At 38.7% G+C, this 27,338-nt stretch overlaps 2 protein-coding genes across 2 annotated transcripts in view; both read right to left on the bottom strand.

The window, feature by feature from the left end:
• The window catches only part of DIAPH2 (diaphanous related formin 2), a 1,007,470-nt gene that overhangs the window by 778,312 nt on the left and 201,820 nt on the right, over positions 1–27,338 (bottom strand). The window contains exon 5 of the mRNA XM_080653027.1: positions 4,769–4,908. Coding sequence (XP_080509153.1) covers positions 4,769–4,908 — 140 coding nt within the window. The remainder of the gene's footprint in view (positions 1–4,768; positions 4,909–27,338) is intronic.
• RPA4 (replication protein A4) lies at positions 1,494–2,282 on the bottom strand (the record flags this gene model as incomplete). Its single annotated transcript, XM_080653026.1, has 1 exon — positions 1,494–2,282. The coding sequence occupies one exon, from the start codon at positions 2,280–2,282 to the stop codon at positions 1,494–1,496; it is 789 nt and encodes a 262-aa protein (XP_080509152.1).

The raw sequence follows: 27,338 nt of genomic DNA, 5'->3' as shown, positions 1-27,338 counted from the left end.
ATGGTGCATTTAAGAGATTTTCTCTTTTTTTGCACCTTTTTGTAAACCAATTAAGGCAAATGATGCTTTATTCTTCTACCTGTCAAAATAACTATATATACTTTTAAATTTTTTTCTAACGTAATAAAATTAGTGACTTGGAAGATACCATCTTTAGTGTGTAATTGAAGATTTACTTCATTCTGTTTTTTAAAGTCCCACAGCTAATATAATATATACTAAAATGTACTACTAAAACAAGGATATAACATATATTATTGGTATTATACAGAAAAAAGAAAAATTATGCTGGATAAGTAAAATTATTATTCCTCAAAGACAAAAGCAAAAGGTTTCTTAAAGTGTATTTAGAAAAAGAAAATCACACAATAAAGATTTTACAAAAGTATTTTAATAAAACATTCAAATAAACTTTGGTTAAACTTACTAAGCTTAATATACCTAGAATTACATATTCTTTGCCTAACCTATAAGAATAAAACCTTATTATATATAAAACAGCGTTTAAGTCTAAAACTACTTTAGAACATCAAACACAAGAAAATCAGGCATCCATGTACCATAAAACAACAACATATTGTAAATTAATCCAAATATCACTACATCCTATTTGAAATATCCATTAAACAATCACTTTTTTTAAAAAAAGCATTCAAAGATGAGCCATAGAAAAACACAGCAATTTAAACACAGTATAACCTTATTTAAGAAAATAAATCTATGGTTATAAAAGTAAACCATTCAATAAACACTTGAATTGAGCATTTGAATTCACTAATTGCTATCTTTAGCACATTTGAATTAATCCAGTACTACATTTAGTAAGAGATAACAATGTCTATAATAAGCTAAATCCAAACAAAAAATAATTGTAAAAACAACTTTTTTTTTTTTGTCTCTTAGCTGGCTCCATGACTACATCTATTTTTTCCAAATACCTAGTCTGTGGTCGGTAAACTGCGGCTTGAGAGCCACATGTGGCTCTTTGGTCCCTTGAGTGTGGCTCTTCCACAAAATACCACAGCCTGGGCGAGTCTATTTTGAAGAAGTGGCATTAGAAGTTTAAGTTTAAAAAATTTGGCTCTCAAAACAAATTTCAATCGTTGTACTGTTGATATTTGGCTCTGTTGACTAATAAGTCTGCCAACCACCGACCTAGATATTTCAAAAAGAAGCTCCCACACAACAAAATCAAAATTTTCAAATTTTTCTGTACCTCTTCACCCCCAAATTTACCCGATTGAGTTTTCACTTGCTTGCTGGTAAATTCTACAAAGGCCCAATCAATTTATCCATCTCGATCTCTCTCTGAGCTTCAAATATAGTTAGAAAAACAGAAAAGTTTAAAGCTGTTGTAAAAGCAGTGAGGTTCCAAAGGGATGCCAGTTAAGATTTTTGTTGAAAAATAAACCTACTTTCTAAAAGTCAGCAGGTCAAACTCAGTCACAGCCAGAGGCAGTGGTCTTCAGAAACGGAAAATTCTTCTCACCGCCTCAGTCAGCAGACTTAAAATGTTCTCCATCCACAGTGGGGTAGATGTGGCCCTCCACCATCAAATACTCCAGGGCTTCCTTGATGGCCGTGATGCTCAGGCTGCCAAGCTCGGTCTGGAGCTCTCGGATGCTCTTGCCTTCCTGGCGAGGACACTCGTGAATCAAATGCAGCACCTCCGCCTGAATAAACTCGGGGCGGACCTCGCCATACTCTGGAGCCAAACCCATCTCAGATGGAGCAGAGGGCGCACTTTGCCCATAGGCCGCTTCCTGGGCTTTAGCCAGCATCATGTGCGCATTGACCGTTTCCAGGATGTGTGAGGTGAACTCATTCATGTCTTCCAGGACACGGATCTGCAATACCTCAAGGATCTTCACCTCCGCAGAACCTCTGAGGATACCGAACACTTTAGCATATACTCCCACAGGACAGGGAGCCAGCGCCTGCTTTGCTTTACCTCTGCCCAGCCAGTGGCGGGCGTCGATAGGCTTGGTGGTCATATCATCAATCTTGTAAAGAATGTAGCTTGGCGCTCTCTCCGCCTTCCTGATGATCCCCACGACAGAGACCTGGGAAACCACTATTCCCCTGACCTTGAAAACATCTTCGACCAGAGAGGCTGTGAGCAGCTGGTTCACACAACAAGGTATAATGGTCTCGATTCGAGCCCTGGACCTTGGTGCCCTCAGAAAAGGAGCTGTGCCACCCTGAGAGGGTCCATCATTGCTGCCACTGGCTCCACTTGTGGCAGAAAAGCCACCCTGGCTCCCAAACTCACTCTTACTCATCTTAACCACAGCACAGGCAGATGAGTCAGCTCAGCGGCACTTGCCTGGAGTCAGCGAGGTCTGCGGGACTAGGCTCCAGTCAGCGAGTTCCTCAAGCGAGCTCCGGCCGCCACGGAGGGCTGCCACCGAATGCGTGGCTCACGAAAAGGTACGCAAGTATGTAGCCTCACGTCACCCATGGAGCCAATCAGCTAGTAGCACACAGCTGCCTCCAGCCAGTCAGAACCTGCCAGCTGTGTGCGTAATCCCATAATTCTTTAGAGTCGCCTGGTGCTTGCTGGGCTATATTTTTAAAAGGCCCGCATATAATTTTAGGCCTTCCCTGCCATCGAATAAAAAGGCATTTTTGCTACCTTCCCCTGACGTCTTCATACCTAAATTTCACAACTTCTTCCACAGTCACTTCTTAAAGATTCATTTATTCACTCAATCAGTTAGCCATTCAAAGGAAATTTCAAAACGCTCATGTGTACTGTGGCGGAGTGCTGTACATTATGTGAGGAGACGAGGACTTGGGGAGGGGGCACTGAGGGAGGGGGAAGCAGGGGGGGACAGGCGGGTGGGACGGGGGTGTCGAGGGGGTAAACCACCACCATAATTACTTCACCTCCGCAGAACCTCTGAAAGAACTCAATCCTTTGTTCAAATAATTAAAACGAAGCATACTTCTATAGTCACTTCTTAAAGAATCATTTATTCAGTCATTCAATCAGTTAACCATTCAAAGGAAATTTCGGAACACACAAGTGCACTATGGCAGAGTGCTGTAGGTCACCTGAGGAAGGAGGCAGGGACATGGATGTGAGCGGAGAGAGGGGCAGAGGGGCGGCTAGGGGTACGTGGAGGGCGGTGGCAAGGTTGACGTGGGTTGTGGGGGATCACCACCATGGTTAGTTACTGTTCTCAAAGAACTCACATCCTGTTCAAATCATTAAAACCAGAAGCATTCTGGAAGAAATAGCAAGATAGCCACCTTTGAATGATTATATTGAAATGTAAGTTACATTGTACCGTTTTTCTTTTTAAATTTTTATTGTAGAATCATAATTTTCTAATTTTTCTGCCAAATGTATTATAGATTAAAATAAATATATATTGCAACACAGGTTCACGTATACCCACACAGTTCAAAGCTGCACTGTATAAGGGTCAACTGGCTCTGGGAATCCAGTTATGCAGAAGGCTAACTTAGGTTATAAGCCTATTTTCGATTGGCGGTGGGCACTCCTACCCCCCCATGTTGTCGAAGGGTCAAATGTACTATGATATACTTTAATTTATACATAAATCCAAACAGAATGACTAAGCTCTAAATTATTTTTCAAAGCTCTGTGGCTAGGTCAGAGAAGTAAGAAGATCTTAACCCATTATATATTAAGAAAAATATCTATACTAATAAAAGGTTAATATGCTAATTAGGGTGCATCTGGAAAAAAACACAGCGGCTGCAAGGCCCAGGGCTCAGGCAGCCGTGAGCCCCGGCAGCTGCGAGGACCGGGGCTCAGGCAGCCGTGAGCCCTGGCAGTTGTGTTGGCAGTGGCAGCAGCAGTGGGGTGATAGGGGCATTGCCTTCCTCTGATCAGCTCAGTCGCCTCCCACAGAAGGAGGCCAGACTGCGGCTTAGGCCCGCTCCTTAAGCCGTCAGTAGGACATCTCCTGAGGACTCCCAGACTGTTAAAGGGGGCAGGCCGGGCTGAGGCACGCCCCCCGACCACCACCACTGCACAAATTTTCATGCACCGGGCCTCTAGTGAATAAAATAGAAATACAATTTCTATAAAGTCTTGTACATTAATTTCTGAACTTGAGTCTAGCAATTGTGTAAGTAGATCCCAAAATATTTTCATATTACACTGAAAATCTATTTTCCTTATAAAAACATTTTAATTTTGGTATAATTAAATCAAAGGCTTTTTATGGTTAATATAGGAACATCAGTTACTGGAATATACCATTAGCAAGGAACTTATTTAAAAATCCTCTTTAATAATTTTGAAGAGTTTATTAATACTTTCTCACTTATTTCTTTTATTGGTTAAAATAATTGTATTTTTCCTACCCCAAATTACAGAAATGTGTAAGTAGTATATTTAAAACTTGTAGAATGTAAAATTATATTTACTTTTCAAGTTAAAAAAGGAATAATATCATAAAACCAATATACTGAATTTGGTTTACAAATAAATATATAGTAATCATTATCTAAGTACACAGTTAATTTCTGGATCCATGTTTGTATAATCAAAGAGGAATCAAACACCTAAGTATATTTTTATTCTTAAAACTGCAAATTATTAAAAATCATGTTAATAACATTATTTAAATGCTTACAATCTCATAATCAGATACTGCAGTTTTATTAACTAACATTAGATTTCTAGTCAGAAATCTATCTTGAGGTTCAAATGAGTGACATATTATATTCCCAACAATTATATACAGTACAACTTGCATGAATCATACCAAAACAAATAAGAACCACCTACCTGACAGGATTGCTGGTTAAAGAAACCCTCAGAGATTCTAGGCAGTTAAGAAGTTTCTCATCTGAAATACCAGATCGTAATTCATGAACATATTCTTGTGAAGACAGAGTGCATTCATGTTTGCTGTTTTTCAGCCCTCCCTATGGGGGAAAAAAGATACCATTTCAGAAAAACAACAGGGTTTTTTGTAAAACTTTCAAATAAAATAATGCGTAGAATATGTTTAAATTTTTCTGTATGCAAATGTATGCAGAGTGCTAGGCACTTAAAAATTCAGGGTCATAGAATTGATGTGGTAAAATCATGTTGTGTATATCTCAACACTCTCCTCGGCCTCATTTAAAAGAAAATGACACTGCTGGTGATCATGACCTTGAATAGAATATGGACTTGAGTTGCATAAAGCATCACCGGCAGGAATGCTTACATTTACAATCCAGGCATTAGGATTAATATTACAGTAGTTGATCCTTAACCCACAGGATGAACATTTAGCAATCATCTTAATTTTCCTTACTAAGATATTTATATTATACTAGAGGCCCAGTGTATGTATTCGTGCACGGGTGGGGTCTCTCAGCTTGGCCAGTGATCAGGGCTGATCAGGGCCACAGGAGGTTGGATGGGGGGTGGGGTCGCAGAAGGTTTGCTGTGGGAGCGCAATGACCACCAGGGGGCAGCTCCTGTGTTGAGCATCTGCCCCCTGGTGGTCAATGCGCATCATGGTAACCAGTTAACCAGTCATTCAGTCATTTGGTCGCTTAGGCTTTTATATTGATTCCACAAAATACAGTGCATGAAATTTAATATAAGAAATTATACATTACCCACATTTATTGAAATACCAGTATCAGCTTATCTCAACAAACAAGTGAAAATGATTAAAATGTAAAACAATAGTTTCCAATGAGCACATTTGTTAATCAAATTAATCGAAAACATTCAGTTCCCAAGTATTTCTTTCTAACTTTGTTACTCTGTTATAGATGAATCTTAAAAAGTCATTAAATGCATTTATCTGATTGTGACTAATTTTTAGCTTAATCTCCAGTATACATGGTGTTATTTTATTTCTTGAACTCATTATCATATCATTGCTCTTTAGCTTCACCACCTTGCCATCTATACTAATAAAAGGGTAATATGCTATTTAGACCAGGTTGACTAGACATCTTCCAGTTGTCTGGTCCTCCTTCCAGACGAAGCCATGGTGGCGGGGGCCGAGGCAGAGGTAGTTAGGGGCAATCAGGCCAGCAGGGGAGCAGTTAGGAGCAATCAGGATGGCAGGGGAGAGTGGTTAGGGGTGATCAGGCAGGCAAGGGAGGGTGGTTAAGGGCGATCAGACCGGTAGGCAGAGGTGGTTAGGGGCTTTCAGGCCGGCAGCAGAGGCAGTTAGGGGCGATCAGGCAGGAAGGCAGAGTGGTTAGGGGCAGGCAGGCAGGCAGGTGAGCGGTTAGGAGCCAGTGGTCCCAGATTGCAAGAGGGTGCAGGCCAGGCTTAGGGACACACACACCCATGCACGAATTTCGTGCACCGGGCCTCTAGTAACTATATAAGTAGTTTGGGGGAAAGGCTGGGAGGAAAACATCATCAACACACTCACTGTAACAATAAATAATAGTTTTACTGTCTAGACAAACATGGCCATAACTGCCCTTTTCCTATATTACAAGCATATCCCTCTGAATAAAAACTCTAGCTTAATTCCTATTTTCTAAGTTCATACAAATTACACTCAGTTTCTGCTAAGTACGTTACATTCAGTTTCTGCTAAGTATCTAAGCTACAATAAGGAAAGAAAAAATTTTCCCACTTGGTAGAAGTCATATTATTAGAGAATTTTAAAAAATTAATAATGAGAAATAGATTCCCTAGGGTTTCATACTATTGGTTTTTTATTGAGAATACCTTCTCAATATAGAAATTGTCAATCATGCCTAAAGTCTTAATGTTTTAAAATTCCAGTAAACATTTAAAGTCTGACAAAGTTTTATATATGGAAACTCCATTTTCTTATAGCACTGTGCTGCCATCACTCCTACAGCACTTTACACATTGGGGCAGAGGTCATTATTTGTGTCTGTCTCTCTAGACTGGGAAGTCCATGTACTCCAAGTACCTAACAGTGACTGAATTTGGTGAGCCGCAACAAAAGTATGCTGTTATTGAGTCTGTCCATAACAATTACAAAACAAGGAATACAATTTCCTACTTTAGCGCCCATATTTTGTGTGTTGGCCACTGATTTTTCTTGCTTTGTTAGGATATACAGATGTTCAAGAAGTCTATTAGATAAATCACCACATATATAGCACAGTAAGTAAAACCATCATCGTGAAATCATTTCCACATTTCTATAACTTATTTATCCAGCTCTTAAGGCTACAAATCCATAAGGGATTCCACAACTAAACATTTATAGCATAAAACTGTGCAAGTTTACTACCACACACCACTTTCATATGATCCTCACACTTTTTTTCTTAATTAATGGATAACAAGGCTCTACTGATCCCCTGGAGACTTTTATATAAAGCTATGCCTGCAGAATGACCTTAGAATTTGCTGTTTTCTCGGCCTGGTAGACTCTGACCCCTGACGTCTCCATTGCTGGCTCTCATCATTCAAGTTTCAGCCCAACAGTCTTCTCCCCTCCACACACCAATTATCATCGCAACACCATTGCAAACCTCATTTATAGTATTAACTTTATATAAGTCAATCTTGTTTAGCACTTTCTTTGTTTACTGTGTCTTCCTCATTAAAACATAAGCTCTATGAGGCAGGAATCTTGCCAACCTTTTTCACTACCTTATCTCCAGACCATAACACTGCTTGGCATATAGTAATTACTCAATACATAGTTCTGGAATGATGATGGATGGATGGATGGATGGAGAATAAACAAATAGGTGAATGACTGATGAGTTTCAACATGCAGAAGCTCCCAAATTTCACTTCAGAATATTACATGAGACATCCCAGTACAGTATATTCAGAGATGCTAGTATAGAATAGGTAAATTGAGACATCATATGATGGCATGCTGGGGACCACTCAAACTGCCTCTGGGTTTGAATCATCACCCCCTCACTTACCTTCCAGCTAATCTTTGAGCAGGCTATTGAACTAATCTCTAGAAACCTGTATGTTCATCTATGGTATAAGGGGTAATAAACACCTAGCCCCCTCACATTTGTTATGATGATTAAGTAAGACAATGAATATGAAGTGCCTAAAACAGGCGTTTCATATGTGTTGTGTTACAGAGTAAGCTGCTCAGAAAATGATAGTTCCCTGCTTCCATATGGTCCTAGTCTGAGATACTATTTATGGAGCAATTGGGCCAGCCCATTAGATTGGGACCCACCCTTCCCCCAAGTCTTAGAAACAAGTTTAAATTATGTAATTTATGATAATCTATGGTTATAAGGAGTGGAAGCAATCGATCTAATGGAGCAAGGAAAAAATTATATAGCCTTATAGAACAAATATCATTTTAAAAAATATTTTTATTGAATTTCAGAGAGGAAGGGAGAGAGAGAGAAACATCAACGATGAGAGAGAATCATTGATTGGCTGCCTCCTGCACACCCCCTACTGGGGATGGAGCCCACAACCAGGGAATGTGCCCTTGACTGGAATCAAACCTGGGACCATTCAGTCCGCAGACTGACACTCTATCCACTGAGCCAAACGGGCTAGGGCAGAACAAATGCCTTTTATCGAGTTTAGGACGACTTAGGGGTTTTAACATAAAATCATACTTGATAATTATGAAAACATATGAAGGCGCCGAAACCGGTTTGGCTCAGTGGATAGAGCGTCGGCCTGCGGACTGAAGGGTCCCAGGTTCGATTCCGGTCAAGGGCATGTACCTTGGTTGTGGGCACGTCCCCAGTGGGGGGCGTGCAGGAGGCAGCTGATCGGTGTTTCTCTCTCATCGATGTTTCTAACTGTCTATCCGTCTCCCTTCCCTTCCTCTCTGTAAAAAAATATCAATAAAATATATTAAAAAAAAAAAAAAGAAAACATATGAAGGCTGGACTGGCCCTTAAACATCAGCCATTTTAATACCCTCATTACAGAAATAGAGAATCAGGGTGATTGCCCAAGGTCACATAATTAGTAAGATTACAAGAATGAAACACTAATATTCTGGTCCTCGGGTTACTTCTTTTTCTACTGTATGTCACTTTTTCCCACAATTGAAAAAAATTTAAAGCAACAAGTATTTAATTCTGAAATATCTATTACAAAATGTCAAAGAATCTTCAGCATATCAATATGGTGTAATGTAATATTAAAGAAATCATCTAAAAACAGTTCAATAGATTAAACTAATTCTCACTATATTAAATAGTGCTGTAAAACAAGAATGGCTTATTAGTAACACCCTGATCTGATACTGAACAAAGGAAACAACTAGATAATGGATGGATAATAATGGAAATTTTAATTAGCTGCTCTGTATGAGATTAATGAAAAATACCACTGTGCCCATTTGATCTTTAAAAAATAATGCAGACAAAGTTAGCAATTATCATATATCATGCTATTCCAAAGCTAGATGAACAAAAAGCTTTCCTAATTTGAAGCCATTCCTTAATTTGAAAATCATTAGAATGGAGACACACTTGTCAGTGTCACTGTGCTTATATTATTCTAAGACACTACATAGAGAACCAAAAAGTAGTTTGGGGCAGTACAATAATCACATCCTCCTCCCCTGATATGAAATGTTAGTGTCAACACCAGACAACCAATATTTTAAAAGGAACACTTGAAGTTTGTAGTGGAGATACTACTTGTGATTTTTAAGTGGCTTACTTTGAGCAAGATCTGTCACTCTTTAATGTAAATATATATTTACTTATAATTTGAGAACAAACTTCATACATAGTTCTAAGCTGTAAAGGTATCTTGCTGTAGACACTAGGAAGAACTATTGATTGTACACAAATCTTTTCAACTGTAACATGTACATATATAAATTACTATCAGTAGTGTCATCTTCAAAGAGTAAAGACAATATTGTCATGAAAACAGTAATATTGTTGCTCTTACTGACCATGATTTATAAACCCTATGGAAGTCAGGTTAATTTAGCTACTTTAATCAAGTTTCATATCTGTTATTGCGGTTCTCTGAAAAAGCAATGTCTGAGATTAACAAATTTGGAATGATATCTACAAAGTTCACAGTGTTCTTTGAGAGGCTCCTAAAACTTTAAAAGCATAAGTAGGCAACCAAAATGCCATTTTCCTCATCATCAGTTCCTTGAGTTCTAGTAGTAAAAGGAAACACAAAACAAGTACCTGATCAAGTCTACCTACCTATTTAGTCTATTAGGGATGCATTTGGTGGGCTATCCAACTCTGAATGCTAAACGTTAAATGGCTTATTTCCAATTATATAAGAAAAACATCTTATAAATGGAGGTTATTAGAGTTACATAATTCATTTATCCAGAAAATACAAATTATATTTTAAAATAAATATATTTCAACATTTCAAATTATTGTATTTGCCATTTGCAGTGAAAATTCTTTAAATTGCATTAAATATAGCACACAAACACCACACATTATCAATTCAGGGTCTCTAAGAAAGAAACCTACACAGAAAATTACTATCATGAGATAACTTCAGGCAGTGTCATTTCTCACTGCAGAATACAATGTTTTTAATTAAGAACTTTCCAGAAGTTGAAAGTAATATGCGAAACCAGAGAACATATCCTAAGTTCTAGGACAGAAAAAATTTTACAGCAATGTAGATGTATCATAATTCTTCAGATTATACAGATCATTTGTCCCAAAAGGATTTGACTAAGTTTATTTAAATATGATTAGCTAAAGTGGTTTTTTTTTAAAGTATAAGATTTTTCTACAAAAAAATCATTTATTGCCCTGCCCAGTTTGACTCAGTAGATAGAGAGTCGGCCTGCGGACTGAAGGGTCCTGGGTTTGATTCCAGTCAAGGGCACATGCCTGTGTTGCAGGCTTAATCCCCAGTGTGGAGCACGCAGGAGGCAGCCAATCAATGATTCTCTCTCATCACTGATGTTTCTAGCTCTCTCTCCCTCTCCCTTCCTCTCTGAAATCAATAAAAATATATATATATTTTTTTTTAAATATATTTTATTGATTTTTTACAGAGAGGAAGGGAGAGGGATAGAGAGTTAGAAACATCGATGAGAGAGAAATATCAATCAGCTGCCTCCTGCACACGCCCTACTGGGGATGTGCCCGCAACCAAGGCACATGCCCTTGACCGGAATCGAACCTGGGACCCTTCAGTCTGCAGGCTGACGCTCTATCCACTGAGCCAAACCGGTTAGGGCTAAAAATATATTTTTTAAAATCATTTATTGTTTAAGCATTTCATCCCCAAATTACAGACTCTAAAACCATCACAGAAAGAATATTTAAATATTCTTTTAGCACATGTACTTTTAGAAATATCAAGTATACAAAGAAACTCTAGATATATATTTAAGTTCTGTCACCCTGTTGGTATTTCTCTTATTATGAAACACATTAATTTATAAAGTGAAAAAATAATTTATAAAATATGGGAGGAAAATAATAATAACATCAAATAATTAATTAAATACCCAATAAATTTTAATTTTTAACATTAATAAAAGGATGATGATATATTAATAAATAGGTTGATCCCAAAACACTTCACTTCACTTCTTGTAAAACAATCGCATTTGATCTACATACTCCAGACATGTCAACAATGAAAAGCTAAATCACTGTTAAGTGATTTGCTAGTGAAAGCTAATTAAAATACTTAATGATATTCAAAATTAATAAATCTGTATAATAAGCAATCAATCTGATATGTTTCTCTTTCATATCAAACACAATAAATGTGTGGTCTACTCCATACTTAAAATCTACCCATACCTGCCTTTTAAAACTAGTAGTAAGCAATAATGGTAAATAATGTAAGGATAGGTGAATGACACCAAGTTAAGTCTTTAAAACTTAAAGTGTTATTACTAGCATTTTTTTTTTGCCCTTAGCACTACCCACAGTACTTGATAAAAGAACGTTTATACATTATGTTTATCTTTTATTTGATAGAGGCCCTTGAGACATATCAGATAATGAAATGCAAACATAAAGTAACATAGGGGTTCTTAATCCTGGGCCCCAATTTAGGAAGTATGTAAACCTGAAAGGGGAAAAATAACATCTTTATTTTCAGTAACTACTGATTTAAATTCAGCATCTTCCCATTATGAATATAGACAACAGACCACAGTAGTATAAACAGTACCTACAACCTAGTCACTGTGACTCATAAGAGTCACAGATATTTCCTTTCACACCACAAACACCACATTTGTGGCAGTTTTTCAAAATATCATGTAGGTTCACCATTTCTTCAAACTTACTCTAGAGCTGCCACTTTGTCTTGTTATTTAACAAATATTGTAAAGAACCATATCACTGCCTCAATATTTTAATTAAACTTCCTATTTTGAGATTATTATAAATACACATGCAGTTGTAAGAAAAATGCAGAGAAATCCTTTGTTTCCCACAATGGCACCATTTTGCTTAAAACTATATCACAATATCACCACTAAAATACTGACATTGAGAAATCCCACCTGTTTTAGTCAAAGTTCCCTGGTTTTACTTGCACTTGTGTGTGTGTGTGTATTTAGTTCTATGCAATTTGATCACATGTAGATTCATGTATCGAATCACCAAAATCAAAATACCAAACAGCTCCATGGACACAAGGATCCCTCATGTTGCCCTTTTGTAACCATACTCATCCCTCCCACAACCTTCCACCCCTGGCAACCACTAATCTATTCTGCACTTCTATATATTTTGTCTTCTCAAAAATGTTATATGTAGGAAATCATGCAGTAATAATCCTTCGGCATGGGCTGTTTTCACTCAGCATGATGCCCTGGAGAATCGTACAGGTTATTGCAAATATCACTAGTTTGTTTCTGCTTATTGCTGAGTCACATGCCGTGGTATGGCTACACTACAGTTATTGAACCATTCATCTGTTGAGCACATTATTGCTTCCAGTTTTTATCTATCATGAATAAAACTGCTAAGAACATATGTGTACAGGTCTTTGTGTAAATATAAGTATCTCTCAAAACCCGGGACTGCCTGGAGTGGGCTAGTGCGTGTCACCCAGGACCAGGAATTACTTTCTGGCCAATCTGGTGACGCTTTGGCAGAAATTAAGAAGGAAAATATCCCCCTTAAAAGTAATTTAACCCTGTTTCTCTGTTTCATACATTGAGTGCAATAGTACAATGTTGTTCTGTGTGATTTATCTTTCTGTTACCTTGAAGGCAAAAAGCTAATTGCTTGGATGGACCCTGTCACCAGAGCCCTGCCAAGCAAACACCTGGGAAAGTGCTGGGAATGGGTGCTATTGATACCTAATACCACTGATATTCTCTAAAGTTCCAAAATAGGACTTAAAGGTAGTTCTATTTTACGGGCTTTGCATCATTTAATATTTTTTCTTTCCAATGAATAATGTTTTTATTTACTGTTGGATTAACAAAAATATGACTCTCCTGTTTTGTTTTGTTTTAAAGTTCATATAAAGAGTACTTTTTTGGAAAAAAAAGTATCTCTTTCTCTGGAAGGAATCATAATTTTTAAAAATAATTTAATAAATATATTTCAATATAATTGGTTTCCTTTTTGATCCTATATATTTTGTTTTATTTACACTAGAGGCCTGGTGCACAAATTTGTGCATGGTTGGGGTCCCTCTGGGTGGCCTGCAGAGATCGGGCCAAAACCTGCAGTCCAACGCCTGCCAGCCACTCCCGCTCATCCCGGCCCCACTGTGCCTGCTGCGGGCTCGTGCCTAGTCAATCCCAATCTGGAGAGGCTCGTGCTGCCACAGCGGCACGCAGCAGCCTTGAACCCTGTGTCTGGCACCCACCCAAGGCGAGTGGGGAGGGCCGAGACACAATTGGCCCTCCGGGTTGACAGTGGGACACCCTTGGCGGCCCGGGAACTGGATCTGTCCTGCTGACGAGAGGAAGCAGCTGCGGTGCCCAAAGCCAACTTCCAGGAGACTGGCAGCATTGTTGGGATCGTGCCAGCAGTGCCAGTCCATCAGTGCCTATCCCAGCCTTGGGCAAACTATGGCCCGCGGGCCGGATCCGGCTGTTCTATCCAGTTCTCTTGCTCTCCCCTCCGCTCCTTTACTTTGAATTTATATTAGTTCACACAAACACTCCATCCATGCTTTTGTTCCGGCCCTCTGGTCCAGTTTAAGAACCCATTGTGGCCCTCGAGTCAAAAAGTTTGCCCACCCCTGGCCTAGCCCGTTCTCCAGAGATTGGACTTGCAGGACTACTGAGGGAGTGAGTGGCTGCTGCCCGGCTGGTGGGCCACCAGGATGGGTCGGGCAGCTAAGTGGCGCTCCCACTGTGGGAGCACACTAACCACCAGGGGGCAGCTCCTGCATTGAGCATCTGGCCCCTGGTGGTCAGTGTGCGTCATAGGCTTTTATATATATATACTAGAGGCCCAGTGCACAAAATTCATGCACGGGGGCGGGGGGGGGGGCCCTCAGCCCAGCCTGCACCCTCTCGCAATCCTGGACCCATTGGGGGATGTCCAACTGTTGGTTTAGGCCGGGATCAGGCCTAAACCTGCAGTCAGACATCCCTCTCGCAATCCAGGATCACTGGCTCCTAACCACTCACCTGCCTGCCTGCCTCATTGCCCCTAACTACTCGCCTGCCTGCCTGATCACCCCTAACCACTCTGCCTGCCTGCCTAATCCCCCCTAACCCCTCTGCCTGCCTGCCTGATCGCCCCTAACCACTTGCCTGCCTGCCTGATCACCCCTAACCACTTGCTTGCCTGCCTGATGCCCCAAACTGCTCGCCTGCCTGCCTGATTGCCCCTAACCCCTCTGCCTGCCTGCCTGATGCCCCTAACTGCTCGGCTGCCTGCCTGATCGCCCCTAACCACTCTGCCTGCCTGCCTGATTGGCCCTAATTGCTCACCTGCCTGCCTGATCACCCCTAACCATCTCTGCCTTGACCCCCACCACGGTGGCGTCGTCCGGAAGGATGTCTGGAATGACATCCGGAAGGTCGTTCAGCTGTCCTGTCTAATTAGCATATTACACTTCTATTATTATAGATAGATCTTAAAACATGATTCTGACAAGGTGCCCATAGGTTCAACAGACTGACAGAGTGGCCCATGGAACAATACAAGTTAAGGACCTGTTTTCTTTATTTTGTGATCTCACAACATTTACTCTTTCTACTACCCTATGAGGGAGAAAGCCCATGCCACCATTTTAGATAGAGAAAGGTCATCTATGCAAATAATGACTTAAAAAGGGTAGAATTTGATCAATGATAATGTCTAATATTTTACATAGCCAATTTCTTCACTGGACCACTTAAAGATAAAAACAATAGTGAAAACTTTATCAGGACTTGTTATTTTGGGCAAAGACAATGAAGATAAATACAATGTTTTCCCTCCCTGCTTTACCATTTTTGAGATCCAATTATGAGAATAAGTTTAGACACTGTAACAAATCCAGTTTAATAATACTTTTGCAGATTATAAATGTTTCCTATGGCTTAGATAGAAACTGTATTTTAAGCAGGTAATGAAGCTATAAATTGTAAATGAAATAAGAAAAAATATCTTCGACCAAACAAAAAATTACCCATTATTTTCAAACCCCTAGCCTTCCAAATACTTTAATAAGTGCTATCAGCCAAAATGCAAACACTGAATTCTATTCAATTCCTTGCTCACCTGATTCAATAGTACATCAATAGTAAAATATGCAAATGATAAGAAAACAAGGAAAAAAGATCTGTGATTAGCTGACATATAAATAGATGTGTGTCTTTAGCACTGAATGAGATTCATATTTAGATATCAAAAAATGTCTTACATTCCTATAGCACAAACAACTTTCACAACTTTTCCTATATATGTTTTCATCTGAATCTAACCTGCAGAGGAAGATATTACTAAAACCAGTTTTCTTTTCTGCAGTGTGAAAACTGAGTCATGGAGGAGTCATGACTTGTCTGAGATGAGATAACTAGCAAATGTCAGAAATAGGCTAGAACAGGGGTGGGCAAACTTTTTGACTCGAGGGCCACAATGGGTTCTTAAACTGGACCCGAGGGCCGGAACAAAAGCATGGATGGAGTGTTTGTGTGAACTAATATAAATTCAAAGTAAATGAGCGGAGGGGAGAGCAAGAGAACCGGATAGAACAGCCAGATCCGGCCCGCGGGCCGTAGTTTGCCCACGGCTGGGCTAGAACCTAAATAGAGAGTTCTTTTCTGAAGACAGTGCAAAATTATCTTCAAATGGGCATAATTTGCTCCCAATGTAGAACTATAACAAAAAGAGGAAAAATGGGCAAAGGTTTCAGAAATATTCTTTCTATACCTTCAACAGCTGTGGGAATTTAATCAAATTTTTACTTGACCTCCTATGCCTCAGGTTACCTATGTGCAAAATGGGAATAATAAAGTAGCTACCCTCAGGGTTGTTGTAAGGATGAAATAAGAGTCCAGGTAAAGTCAATACCTGATAAATAATAAGCACTCAGTTAATGTTTGCTTCCATCATATGTTATTTTATCATTAATTGAGTACTTTCTTTCGAAATGGCCTAATGAAAGAAATGCCAGTGTTATGAATTGATTAGTTTCTGGTCACCTGAATCAGGTGATACTGAGATAGGCTGCTTATCTTTCTGAGATTCTCAGAAAAGGATTTCTACCTTAGGTAGATTAGGTTATTTTTAAATGGCATTCTGAGGGTCCAGAAAGTTCCTTAAGGTGTTTTCGGGGCTGTGTGGGAGCTGAAGGGATGTGCAAAAAGGAGTCTCCAGATCCTCTCCTCCCCCAATAATGAAGATATCTGCATGTTCATCTGCTTTCTACATTCCTATTCCACATATGATTCCTTGGGGATAAGCTGCTTTGATTTTAAATAAAGTGTTAAATCCACTGAGCTAGATGATCTCAAAGGTACTGCCCTTTTGAACCTATGATTTAGAATACACCACCATTCACATACTAAAGCAGAAGCTTCCCTTTTTTAAAGTATTAAATTCCCATTGCCATAATCTCTGCACATACATGGATTAGTCAGACTTCACTTTCTTCACAAAATAGTAGTGCAGAGACAAGGCATCTATCTCTTACTGTGCATATGGTGTCCTTTTCTTATTAGAAATACTAGAGGCCCGGCGCACAAAATTCAGCATGGGGTTTCGTGCACGGAGTGTGTGTGTGTGTGTGTGTGTGTGTGTGTGTGTGTGTCCCTCTGCCCAACCTGCACCCTCTCCAATCTGAGACCCCTCCAGGGATGTCCAACTGCCCATTTAGGCCCGATCCCACCAGACATCCCTCTCACAATTCATGACTGCTGGCTCCGAACCACTCGCCTGCCTGCCTGCCTGATTGCCCCTAACTGCTTCTGCCTGCCAGCCTGATCACCCCCTAGCCATTCCCCTGTCAGCCTGATTGACCCCTAACTGCTCCCTTGCTGACCCAATTTCCCCTAACTGCCCTCCCCTGCCGACCTGGTCACCCCTAACTGCCACCCCTTGCCAGCCTGGTCGCCCCTAACTGCCCTCCTCTGCCAGCCTGATTGCCCCTAACTGCCCTCCCCTGCCAGCCTGGTCATCCCTAGCTGCCCTTACCTGCAGGCCTGATTCCCCCCAACTGCCCTCTCCTGCAGGCCTGGTTCCCCCCAGCTGCCCTCCCCTGTAGGCCTGGGTCGCCCCCAACTGTCCTCCCCTGAAGGCCTGATCCCCCCCTACTGCCCTCCCCTGCTGGCTTGATCACTCCCAACTGCCTTCCCTTGCAGGCCTGGTCCCTCCCAACTGCCCTCCCCTGCTGGCCATCTTGTGGTGGCCATCTTGTGTCCACATGGGGGCGGCCATCTTTGACCACATGGGGGCAGCCATCTTGTGTGTTGGAGTGATGGTCAATTTGCATATTACTCTTTTATTAGATAGGATAGAGGTTTATTCCCTTAATGCAAAAGGAGGAAAGTGATTTCGGTGTCATGGAGATTTTATTTTGAATCCAGTCTCTGCTACTTAGGACTATTTTCACTGTAAAAGTAACAAGTTTTGTGAGTTTCACTGTCTTATAGAATTGTTTTGAGGATTTAAATATAAATAAGTGCAAAATTTCCAGCACAATGCTTAACACATAGTTAATATACAATAGATATTTATTTCCTTTCTTATCAATTATCAACATCATTGACATCCAATTTCTTGAGTGTGACCTGCCCATCACTAAAAATTAACTTTACATTTACTATCCTAATCCTTATAAACAACTCTGCAAAGTAATAATTATTCCCAATTTACAAATGATAAAACCTGAAGCTCACAAAAGTTAAGAAACTTATGTGAGGTCACACAGTAATAAGTAAGAGAGATAAAAACTCTGGTTTGTTTGACCTCCGTGCTGGGGGGCTACAAAGCCCTGTGTAATTTTGCCCTTACCTACCTCTGCAACTTCATCTGACTCCATTCCCCATCCCTATGCACTACTCGCTGGCCTACTATAACCACACTGGTCAATTTTCTGGCACTTGAACACCCCAAGCCCATTTCCACCACATTAGGACCTTTGCATGTGTTCTCCCCTCTGCTTTGAAGGCTCTTTTCCTGAATTTGTGCGTAGTTTTTTCCTTCCCATTATTCAAATAACCACCTCCTCACAGAGGCCTTCTCTGAACCTTATATGATGTAGCTCACCATTAAAACAGCACCCTAAAAATCCCACATTACGCAGTTTTAGTCTTTTGGGGGCTCATGACTATTCAGTATTTTCTTTGTTTACTCATCTGTTGATTACCTGCCCCCCTTCACTGATATAGAAGCCCCACGGCAGCAGAGGCTTTGTCTCTCTTCTTACAAGCTGCATCCCCAGTCCAGAGCATAGTGCCTAGCACAGGAGATAACTCTTAATATTTGTTGGGTAAATGAATGGATGGATATACAACCTGAGATTTTAACTCAGTTGTTTAAATACACATACGCATAAACACAGATGCACAGCATATTTGGAAAGTAGATGAGTTACAAGTGAGTTTTCATGATACACAAATATAGTAGGAAGAATCTGTGGCACGTTTCCCTGAAATACCACATAGTCTATCAGATGCACTCACTAACCTGCAATGAGAACAAACTTCTCGCCTTTAGTCAAACTTAGTTTTAGAAAGCTATACCCTATACCCTCTATGAGTCCTGAAAAGAAAACTAGGTTCCTGGTCTTAAACAAACCTATAGATAAAGCCTCCTCCTTCATCACACTGGGATCCAAAAATCAATTTGTTTGATCTGTCTGGTCTCCTGACCAGTCAACATCCTACATATGTCATTTCAGATGAGCAGAACGTGGTGTGAGGGATTTTGCTAGACAAGATTGATGATTAAAACACAACAGTAGTAATACTAAGGAGGCAGTGTGCTCAAGAGAGAAACTTACTGGAGTAGAATTTATGGCACTTTTATTTCAAACCTGGCTCAGTGACAATTTGCTTTTTGTCACGAGATACACAGGTTCTCGGGTGATTCTGTTTCCTTCTCTTATGAAAATGAGGTGTTAGACTAGAAGACTATCTCTAAGGTCACTTGCAGATTGAAGATTCCACAGTTCTGTGACAAATTAAGGAATAAAGATACTTCCTGAGGCCTCTAAGAAAGAGTAACCACTATCACAACTAAAAATGGGGCAAAGCACACACATCCCTGAGAACATAAGTCTCTCCCCAAAAACAATATTCCGTGGATCCTGAGTCCCATACGACTTACCAAAATTTCAATTGATTCTCTGTCCCTGCATAGATACCAGAGTAAACATATTGCTCGCTCCTGAGATTACTCACTGCTCCATCATTATTCTCGATAACTTTTTACTTCACCCACCAGCCACCATAACGTTTACTCTTTCAGCAGACTTCCTGAAGGGCAGTAACTATTTTGTAATGTTTCACATAATTCTTTAGGAATATACCTATTGTTCAGTGAGTGACACACTTTATATTACTAGAACTTTACAAAATCCTAGGGTTGGAAGAGGGAACTCCTTTCCTCTAATATATTTTTCATTTACTGAAGCAGAAAAATATGCATGAGGGGAAGCATTTTTATGAGAAATATAATATACAATACTAAATGTTTTGACATAGATCTCACAACTTATTTTCAGCAATTAAAAAAAAAATGGTACATCCCATTACCACTACATGTCCCCCCCCAAAAAAAAAAAATTAAAACTATTTTGAAACATTAAGGATATTCCAAAGCATTCAAAACAGGGAGTTTCTCTTAGAATACTAAAAATCACTACAGACCGACTATCAATCTAGCTAAGTCCCTGAAAGCAAAAATAAAACAAAAATTAAAGGGCAAAACTTATACTCTTGTCCAAGAAAATAATTACTTGCATGGCTTTATGCAAAGCACAAGCTCTTATTGGTCAAAATACAACCAATCTGAAATATCTGCACCCAGTATAATCTCTGAAAATGTTCACTTTAAAGTGTGGTAAATTCCTTGAACTCTTAGAAAATTGTGGTGTATGTGTGAAATATTCTTTTTAACTAAGATATTATTTCAAAGACCCTTGCAGCTTCTACAGTATACTAGTTTTCTTGGAAACAGATGAGCTTTATGTATTGCTTTTATTTCTTATCTCAACCAGCAGGTTAATTTCTTCAGTAAACATTTACTAAGCACCTACTCTGTGCTAAACACTGGGTTTACAAAGATGTCTAAAGACATAGCCCCTGTCTTCAAAGAGCTCAAAGTCAGATTGAATAGCATTTCCTTTATCAGAAGAATTTTAATGAAAGTGTCTGAATGAGGCTTAGAGATTATTTAACATTGTCACCTCTTTTACGCATCCCCAGATTTCTGCTATTTTTAGAAAATACTCATTCTAGGTAAGAATAAGTGAGATCAATTTATAGACAGAACATTACCACATTCAGAAAAAAAGCATGGATTCAAGCAATGAGGCTAAAGAAATTATTTTTCATGCCCCTGCTTCACAGCCTATTTCTTAAATGAAAATATCATAAATTCATAAAGAAAAATACTTTCATACTGTTTTTAGACTCAGACTGACCATGTTAACTCATGGTGGGATTTTTAAAGAATTGATTCTCCTTACATTTTAATGTCATATATCATAAATATAAAGGAATATATGTAAAGTAACTTTGTCCTACATCTGGAGAAATCCTGTAGTCAATCTATACTTCATATAAGTAACCAATAAAGGATTTTAAGTTAATAAACTGGGAATATAGAAGGTTGAACATATAAAAGTTAATTTCTACTTTCAAATTTTAGACTGACTTTAGTTTTTGGTCTCAAAGTTAGAATTCTTTTGGAAGAAGACAAAATGTATTTTTTTAAAAATATCACATTAATCCCTCCAGCATTCCTGTAAGGTGAGACATATTACCCCCGTTTTACAGATTGGGCAAGTCCTTTAATCAAATTTGGCCATGATATACAATGACAAATGGAGCTGGGAATAGAACCTAGAGCATCTGATTTCCCGTCCAGTGTCCTATCCATTAGTCTTTCTCTCATGCCTTTGGCACTTCTCATTGTCCTAAAATGCAGTCCTGGATCACTTACTCTCCAAAGTACTGGCTCACTTGTCAAGGCCACAAAGATATAGAACCTTCAAAAAAAATTATTGCTTTAGTTTGAGATTTCACAGAGTAGTGCAATATCACAGAGTAATAACCAGCACAAAAAGATTCCCAGTGTAGAAAAATGCAGCATGTACCCACTGCCTTCAAAATAAGCTGTGTAAGATTCAAATATGTACATAAAATAACATACTTTATTTCCTGGATTAATTTGATAATGCAGTATACACAGCTATACAGAAAGTATTCACTTACTGACTTAGAATACAGGTAAGGAAAGGAAAAGCCCTGCTCTTGTGGTGAGAGAGAAATTCTTTTAGAATGCTGATAACACTCAGGCTTCGCATAATCTGTCTGTAAAGCCATCTGAGAAGAAAAACCAAGGGCCTCAAAAAGTATGAATTCTCTTTGATCTAGAAATGCTACTTTTGGGAACCATCGCAGGAAATATTTGAATTATAGACCGAGATTTATGTACTAAGATGTTTATGAAATCATTTTTTTAGTAAGGAAACTTGTAAACACTGACAGAGACCAAATGTAGGGAAACGGAGAGGTAAACTACGGCATCTACTGAAATGGAATATTATGCAGCCATTGAAATGTTCTCATGATATGGAAAGATATCTTTGAGTCAATGTTATGTGAAATGAGATACAAAACTATATGTTTTAGATGTTTCTATCATCTAAATGGTAATCCATGGCAATGTTAATGGTAATGATCCCTGAGTAATGGAATTTTACATATATGTGTGTTTTTTTCCTCTTGAAAACCTGTTTCCAGATTTTCTAAATTGAAGATTACTTTTGTAATTAAACTACACTATTATTTTAAAAAGAAAGCTCTAGAGAGTGATGGCTGTGCCACGCAAGGACTCTCGGCCACCCAGGGGGACAGGTCAGCGCCTCGGGCCCCAGGGCCCCAGGACTCTCCGGGGACACCACCTTGTGCTGAGTCCCACCACACTGCTCGCCACCTTCCTCTCCCCTCTCGCTCCACTCGCGCCTTCCTCCAGCCCAGCAGTGGCCCCACCACAACCGGCCACCAGTCGCTGGCAGACAGAAAGACTAGAACTGCAGCTGACCTTAGCCTTTGTCCCTCAGCCTGGTTCCGCCGCTGCCATCAGGCCGCCAGCCACACCACGCCGCACCGCCACCCCTCCCCCAGCACGGCCACTGGCGAGCAAGGGCAAAGCCCCCTCCTTTCCGCCTGTGCTGCGGAAAGGTTCCTGGGGAAAGGTTCCAGGGCACCAGAAGGAATGAATGAACTGGAGTTGATCTTCATGACAACTGGAAGAAAGAGCTCCTATAGGAAGATACCCGGATGGACCCTTCAAGAACCAAGAAAAGCTATACCTACTCTTCCAAATCTCAGGCCAGCATTACCTACCTTTCTGCATCCTTCTTCCAGCCCCCCAACCCCCACCCCACCACCACTACCCAAAAAATAAAAAAATAAAAAAATTATATATATATATATATATATATATATATATATATATATATTCCTCCTTGACCTGAGGAAGCTTCTACCCATCTGTGAGCTCCCATAGATTATCCTGAGGAATCAAAGAATCATCACCTGAGACTGCCAAGATGACCCTCAACATCACACACCTGAAATGTGTGTAGCATTTTTTTTTTTTTTTTACAGTTTACAGAGTGCCTTTGCATCTCACTTAATCCCCCCAGCAACATTTGGGTGATGAGGCAATTTACCCAGAGGCACACATTTAAAAACGGCAGAACCTGGAAGAATTGAGCTACTCTGCCTTATGATAACCAAAATAAGGCATGGATTCAGTGAAATTCCACTACATTACTAGAAGGCTTTTTCTTCTCTTAAAGACATATGTGTGTCTTCACTCTCTCTAGTGTATTTGTGAACTTGCTGACAATCTGTGGCTATTGATAAAGTTCATCCAAAATAACAAGTGAAGCATATACTACTTGCAATTAGATAAGATGTATATAACCCTAAATCAAAAATGCAAGGACACTGAGCAAAAGAAACCACACACACACACACACACACACAGCACGCAAGTTCTCTCTACCTTGTTTTGGTCCAGTTTACTCATATGTGTAAATATAAGCCTTGAAAAAAGAAAATGTAAGAATAAAATATACAAGGGATAAAAGGATAAAATAAATAGTTAACAATAAAGGAGAGACACAAAACAATTCAGGAAAAAATGTAGAAAGGAATAAACAATAATGAGGATACAAAAGAGCACCCTTCCTTTATAACAAAGCAGGTACAAGCTCTCCTGCTTTGACCAAAAAGGATTTGTACCCTTTCAACTTCAAACACAAAGAGGATGCTAATTCAAATATGTATCACCTTGTATTTCTTAAAACAGGCTTCAAGACACATCCTTACAGACAAATATTTATAAGTAAAACATGCTGATGAGGGCAGGGATGGTAAAGGAATGCGGATTACATATCACCTGAAGTTCTACACTCAGAAAAGAAAGAAAAGGGAAAAAGACCTTTCCCATAAAGGGTTTCCCACATACTAGTATATTCCCTTCAGTTAAAAATTCTTTCCCAAGTCCTAATACCCTCTCATTGATTACACACTGAATTGATTAGGACAAGCTCTAGAGTTTGCATTAAATGATGCAAAGCAACCCAGAAATCTTTGTACAATCAACACAGAAACAGCCACAGTAAAACATATCAACAACCTAAATATGAAAATTTTGACTATTTGTAAGGTGACAGCTTCGTTTTAATGGTCACTAATTAGTATAAATGAATATAAAACCAGTCTTCTACCTTTAAATAATAGATGTTGACATGAACATGCATGTATGCACACATTCATAAATATACAGAGAAATCTAGCTATAGCCCAAACTCCAGACATGGTCAAGATCACCTCATTAACACTAGCATTAGTCAGAACTCTCTAGCTAATATTCAGTCTTGGGAACACCAGGTAATTATTCACTGAGTGTCTACTATATATAAGTCACTATGTTAGGTACCGCAGGTAAAACAGAGACAAATGAGACAGTCTTTGCCTTCAAGGAACTTAAAGAGAGGAGGAATATTTATTAACCTCCGTGAGGTGTCACCATTACAATGATTCATTCATTCAAATACAGAGTTATTCATTCATTTCAAACCATTACTGAAGATGTACTATGTGTGGCATTTGTGCTTGGTGTTAATGAATTGATGATTAAGAGGACAGTGCTCAAATTGGAAATTGAAAATATAAATCTTAAGGGGTTCACAATACTCACAGTAGACCAAAACTATAGAGATTCATTCAGCGAATACATGAACATCTCCTACATGCCAGACATCTGATTCTGAGGGGGTGAGAGCAAACCAAGACAATGGCCTCTACTCATGTGGTTCTTCTTTTCTAATAATAGAAGTAGAAAGGGAATGGCATAGGGGTATATGAGAATACACAGGAGGACCCAAACCAGATGTCCAGAAAGGCTTACCGGAAGAAAGAATGTCTACGATGAAAACTAAAGGATAAGCCAGAATTAGAGAATAGGAAACATGAGGTTTGACAGGTGAGAGAAAATATGAGGAGGATAGCGGCCTAAACTGGGCAAGAACAGTGGGAATAAGGAGGAAAGGACTGAGTTTCAATAATGAAGGCCAAGTTTCTGGCTCAGACATCTGGCTGTATGGTGATGTCCATTTCCCCAGGTGGAGAATACAGAAAAAGGAACATGTATGCTGTGGCTGTTTTGTTAGCATTAAGTAAAAATCTGATGTATTGTACTTTTTTGATATAATTTTTGACACCGTGGATAACAGCTGTTCCTGTTTGTTTTATTATCCCAATGGAACAAAAGAGAACTATTCTGGTTGTGCTTTTTCCTATCACAGCCCTTCAATGATTGGAGACAAGTATATTCTGCCTAAACCTTCTCTCTTTTCAGCTTTGAAACATTTCAAGAATGAGAGAACACATGCAAAACAATTAAGGTTGTTCCTAGTCCATAGAACATGATCAATAGAAGTTGTTACTATTATTAATTAGCAGCATACTTTAGCATTCCTAACATTGTTCTTAGAAGTCTTTGCCATTCTCATTTTCTCGTAAGTCTGGGCAGAATGTTTAAAAAAATCATTAAAAAAGCCACCACACCAGAAACTAGTTTTTACATTGTCATCTAATATTTGATTACATGCTCACATTTCACATAATTGAAAGCATTCATGGTACTACATGTAATTTCTTTTCACCATTGCATCAGATTACTATTTTCATTTTTCTATACAGCCTACATATCATTTTAGTGCCTACCTGGCCCATAATTTAGATATTCCCTTCTTCTCAGAATTAAGGTTCCCATCCACCCCAACTGTCCATTAGTATAACCAATCCTGCAAAGAATCACTGTTTGTTTCTTTTGGATCATTTCCTTAGGATAAAATCTACTAAGTACTATATAACAGAGGTCAAAGGGTATAACGTTTTGCATATTCTGTCAAATTGCTTTTCAAACAGATTTAACGCTTACCAGCACTATAATGAACAAATTTCATCGCATTAGGTAATGTCACTTTAATTATTTCCAATTCAATAGATGGAAAATTATATTTTTAAATTTGCATTTCTCAACTGGTATGTTAAATTGCCCCCCACTTTACTGATTTTATTTCCACTTATGTGTATTGTCTGGTGTTTTTTTTTTTGCACTTTTATCTGTCCAAACCTAAATGTTTCCAGCATGCTCTGTGCAGTGCTTAGATACTAACAAGAGTAATCCCTCATGTGACAAACTTGTAGATATTTTTGTCAGTGTCTTATTTTTTATATTTTCCATACAGTTTAGTTTTTATTTATTCAAAGGAGTAAATCCTTTCTTTTGTGACTTCAGTTACTTCCAAGCTTATAAAGTTTTCACTTTGAAATTTACTTTTAATCTCTCTATATGAATTTGGTATACAATGAGTTATGGACCTATTTTTCCCCCAGATTTATATGCAGATTAATAAATGGCATTAGGATACCTATCTCCACCCCTTACTTTATATTCTTACAAAATAATAATTCTTTTTACTTATCAATATATCAATCACATATTATTGGACTTTCTTTTTATTTTCACTTATCTACATTAATGTGTGTGCTGATAGAATATCTCCCCTACCACCAAAATATTGCATCTGGTTCTCCAAATGGTATTTTATATTCTTGTCAGTTTCCTTTTTCATCTACTTTATATAATAATCTGGTTAAATTCAATAAACTCCATTAAAATGCCTGTCTATATTTTATTATAATTATGTTAAGTAAGTTAAAAAAGAAAAATTTTATATCTTTATGGTCTTTATTCATCCCACTTAAAATCATATTCTCTTTACATTTATGATAGTCTTTTCCTATAGCTCTCAAAGTGATGCAGAATTATTATTTATATATTATATGTCTCCTATTAACTTTATTCAAATCATCTTATACTTTATTAATATCATGAATGTACTCTTTTTAATTGTGTTTTATTTATGGTAAAATACACATAAAAGCATACCCTCTTAACCATTTCACTGTATTCTTTACTAAATATAAAATATAAAATTTAAAAAATATTTAAAATTTGGGTACACAATCAGCAAATGACTTCCTTTATCCTGCTGACTCTCAAAATTCCAACCTTCACCTGGAAAATGAGACAAAACAACACATGTGACTCCAGTCTCTTTGATTTCTAGTCCAGGGTTTTATTGTCTTTAGAGGTATTTTTCAAGTTTTTCTTGGTTGTATCAATCAATGTCCATATTGATCGAGAGAAGTGGAGATATTGACACATTATAGAAGCATGTTTCATGTTGCTAGCATGTTTTATCAGATTTATAAATGGCTACTTCC

This window comes from Plecotus auritus, assembly GCF_963455305.1.
Source record: "Plecotus auritus genome assembly, chromosome: X".
In the NCBI taxonomy this organism is placed as follows: Eukaryota; Metazoa; Chordata; class Mammalia; order Chiroptera; family Vespertilionidae; genus Plecotus; species Plecotus auritus.
The sequence above is the reverse complement of the archived record's forward strand: the minus strand, read 5'-3'. Positions and strand labels throughout refer to the sequence as shown.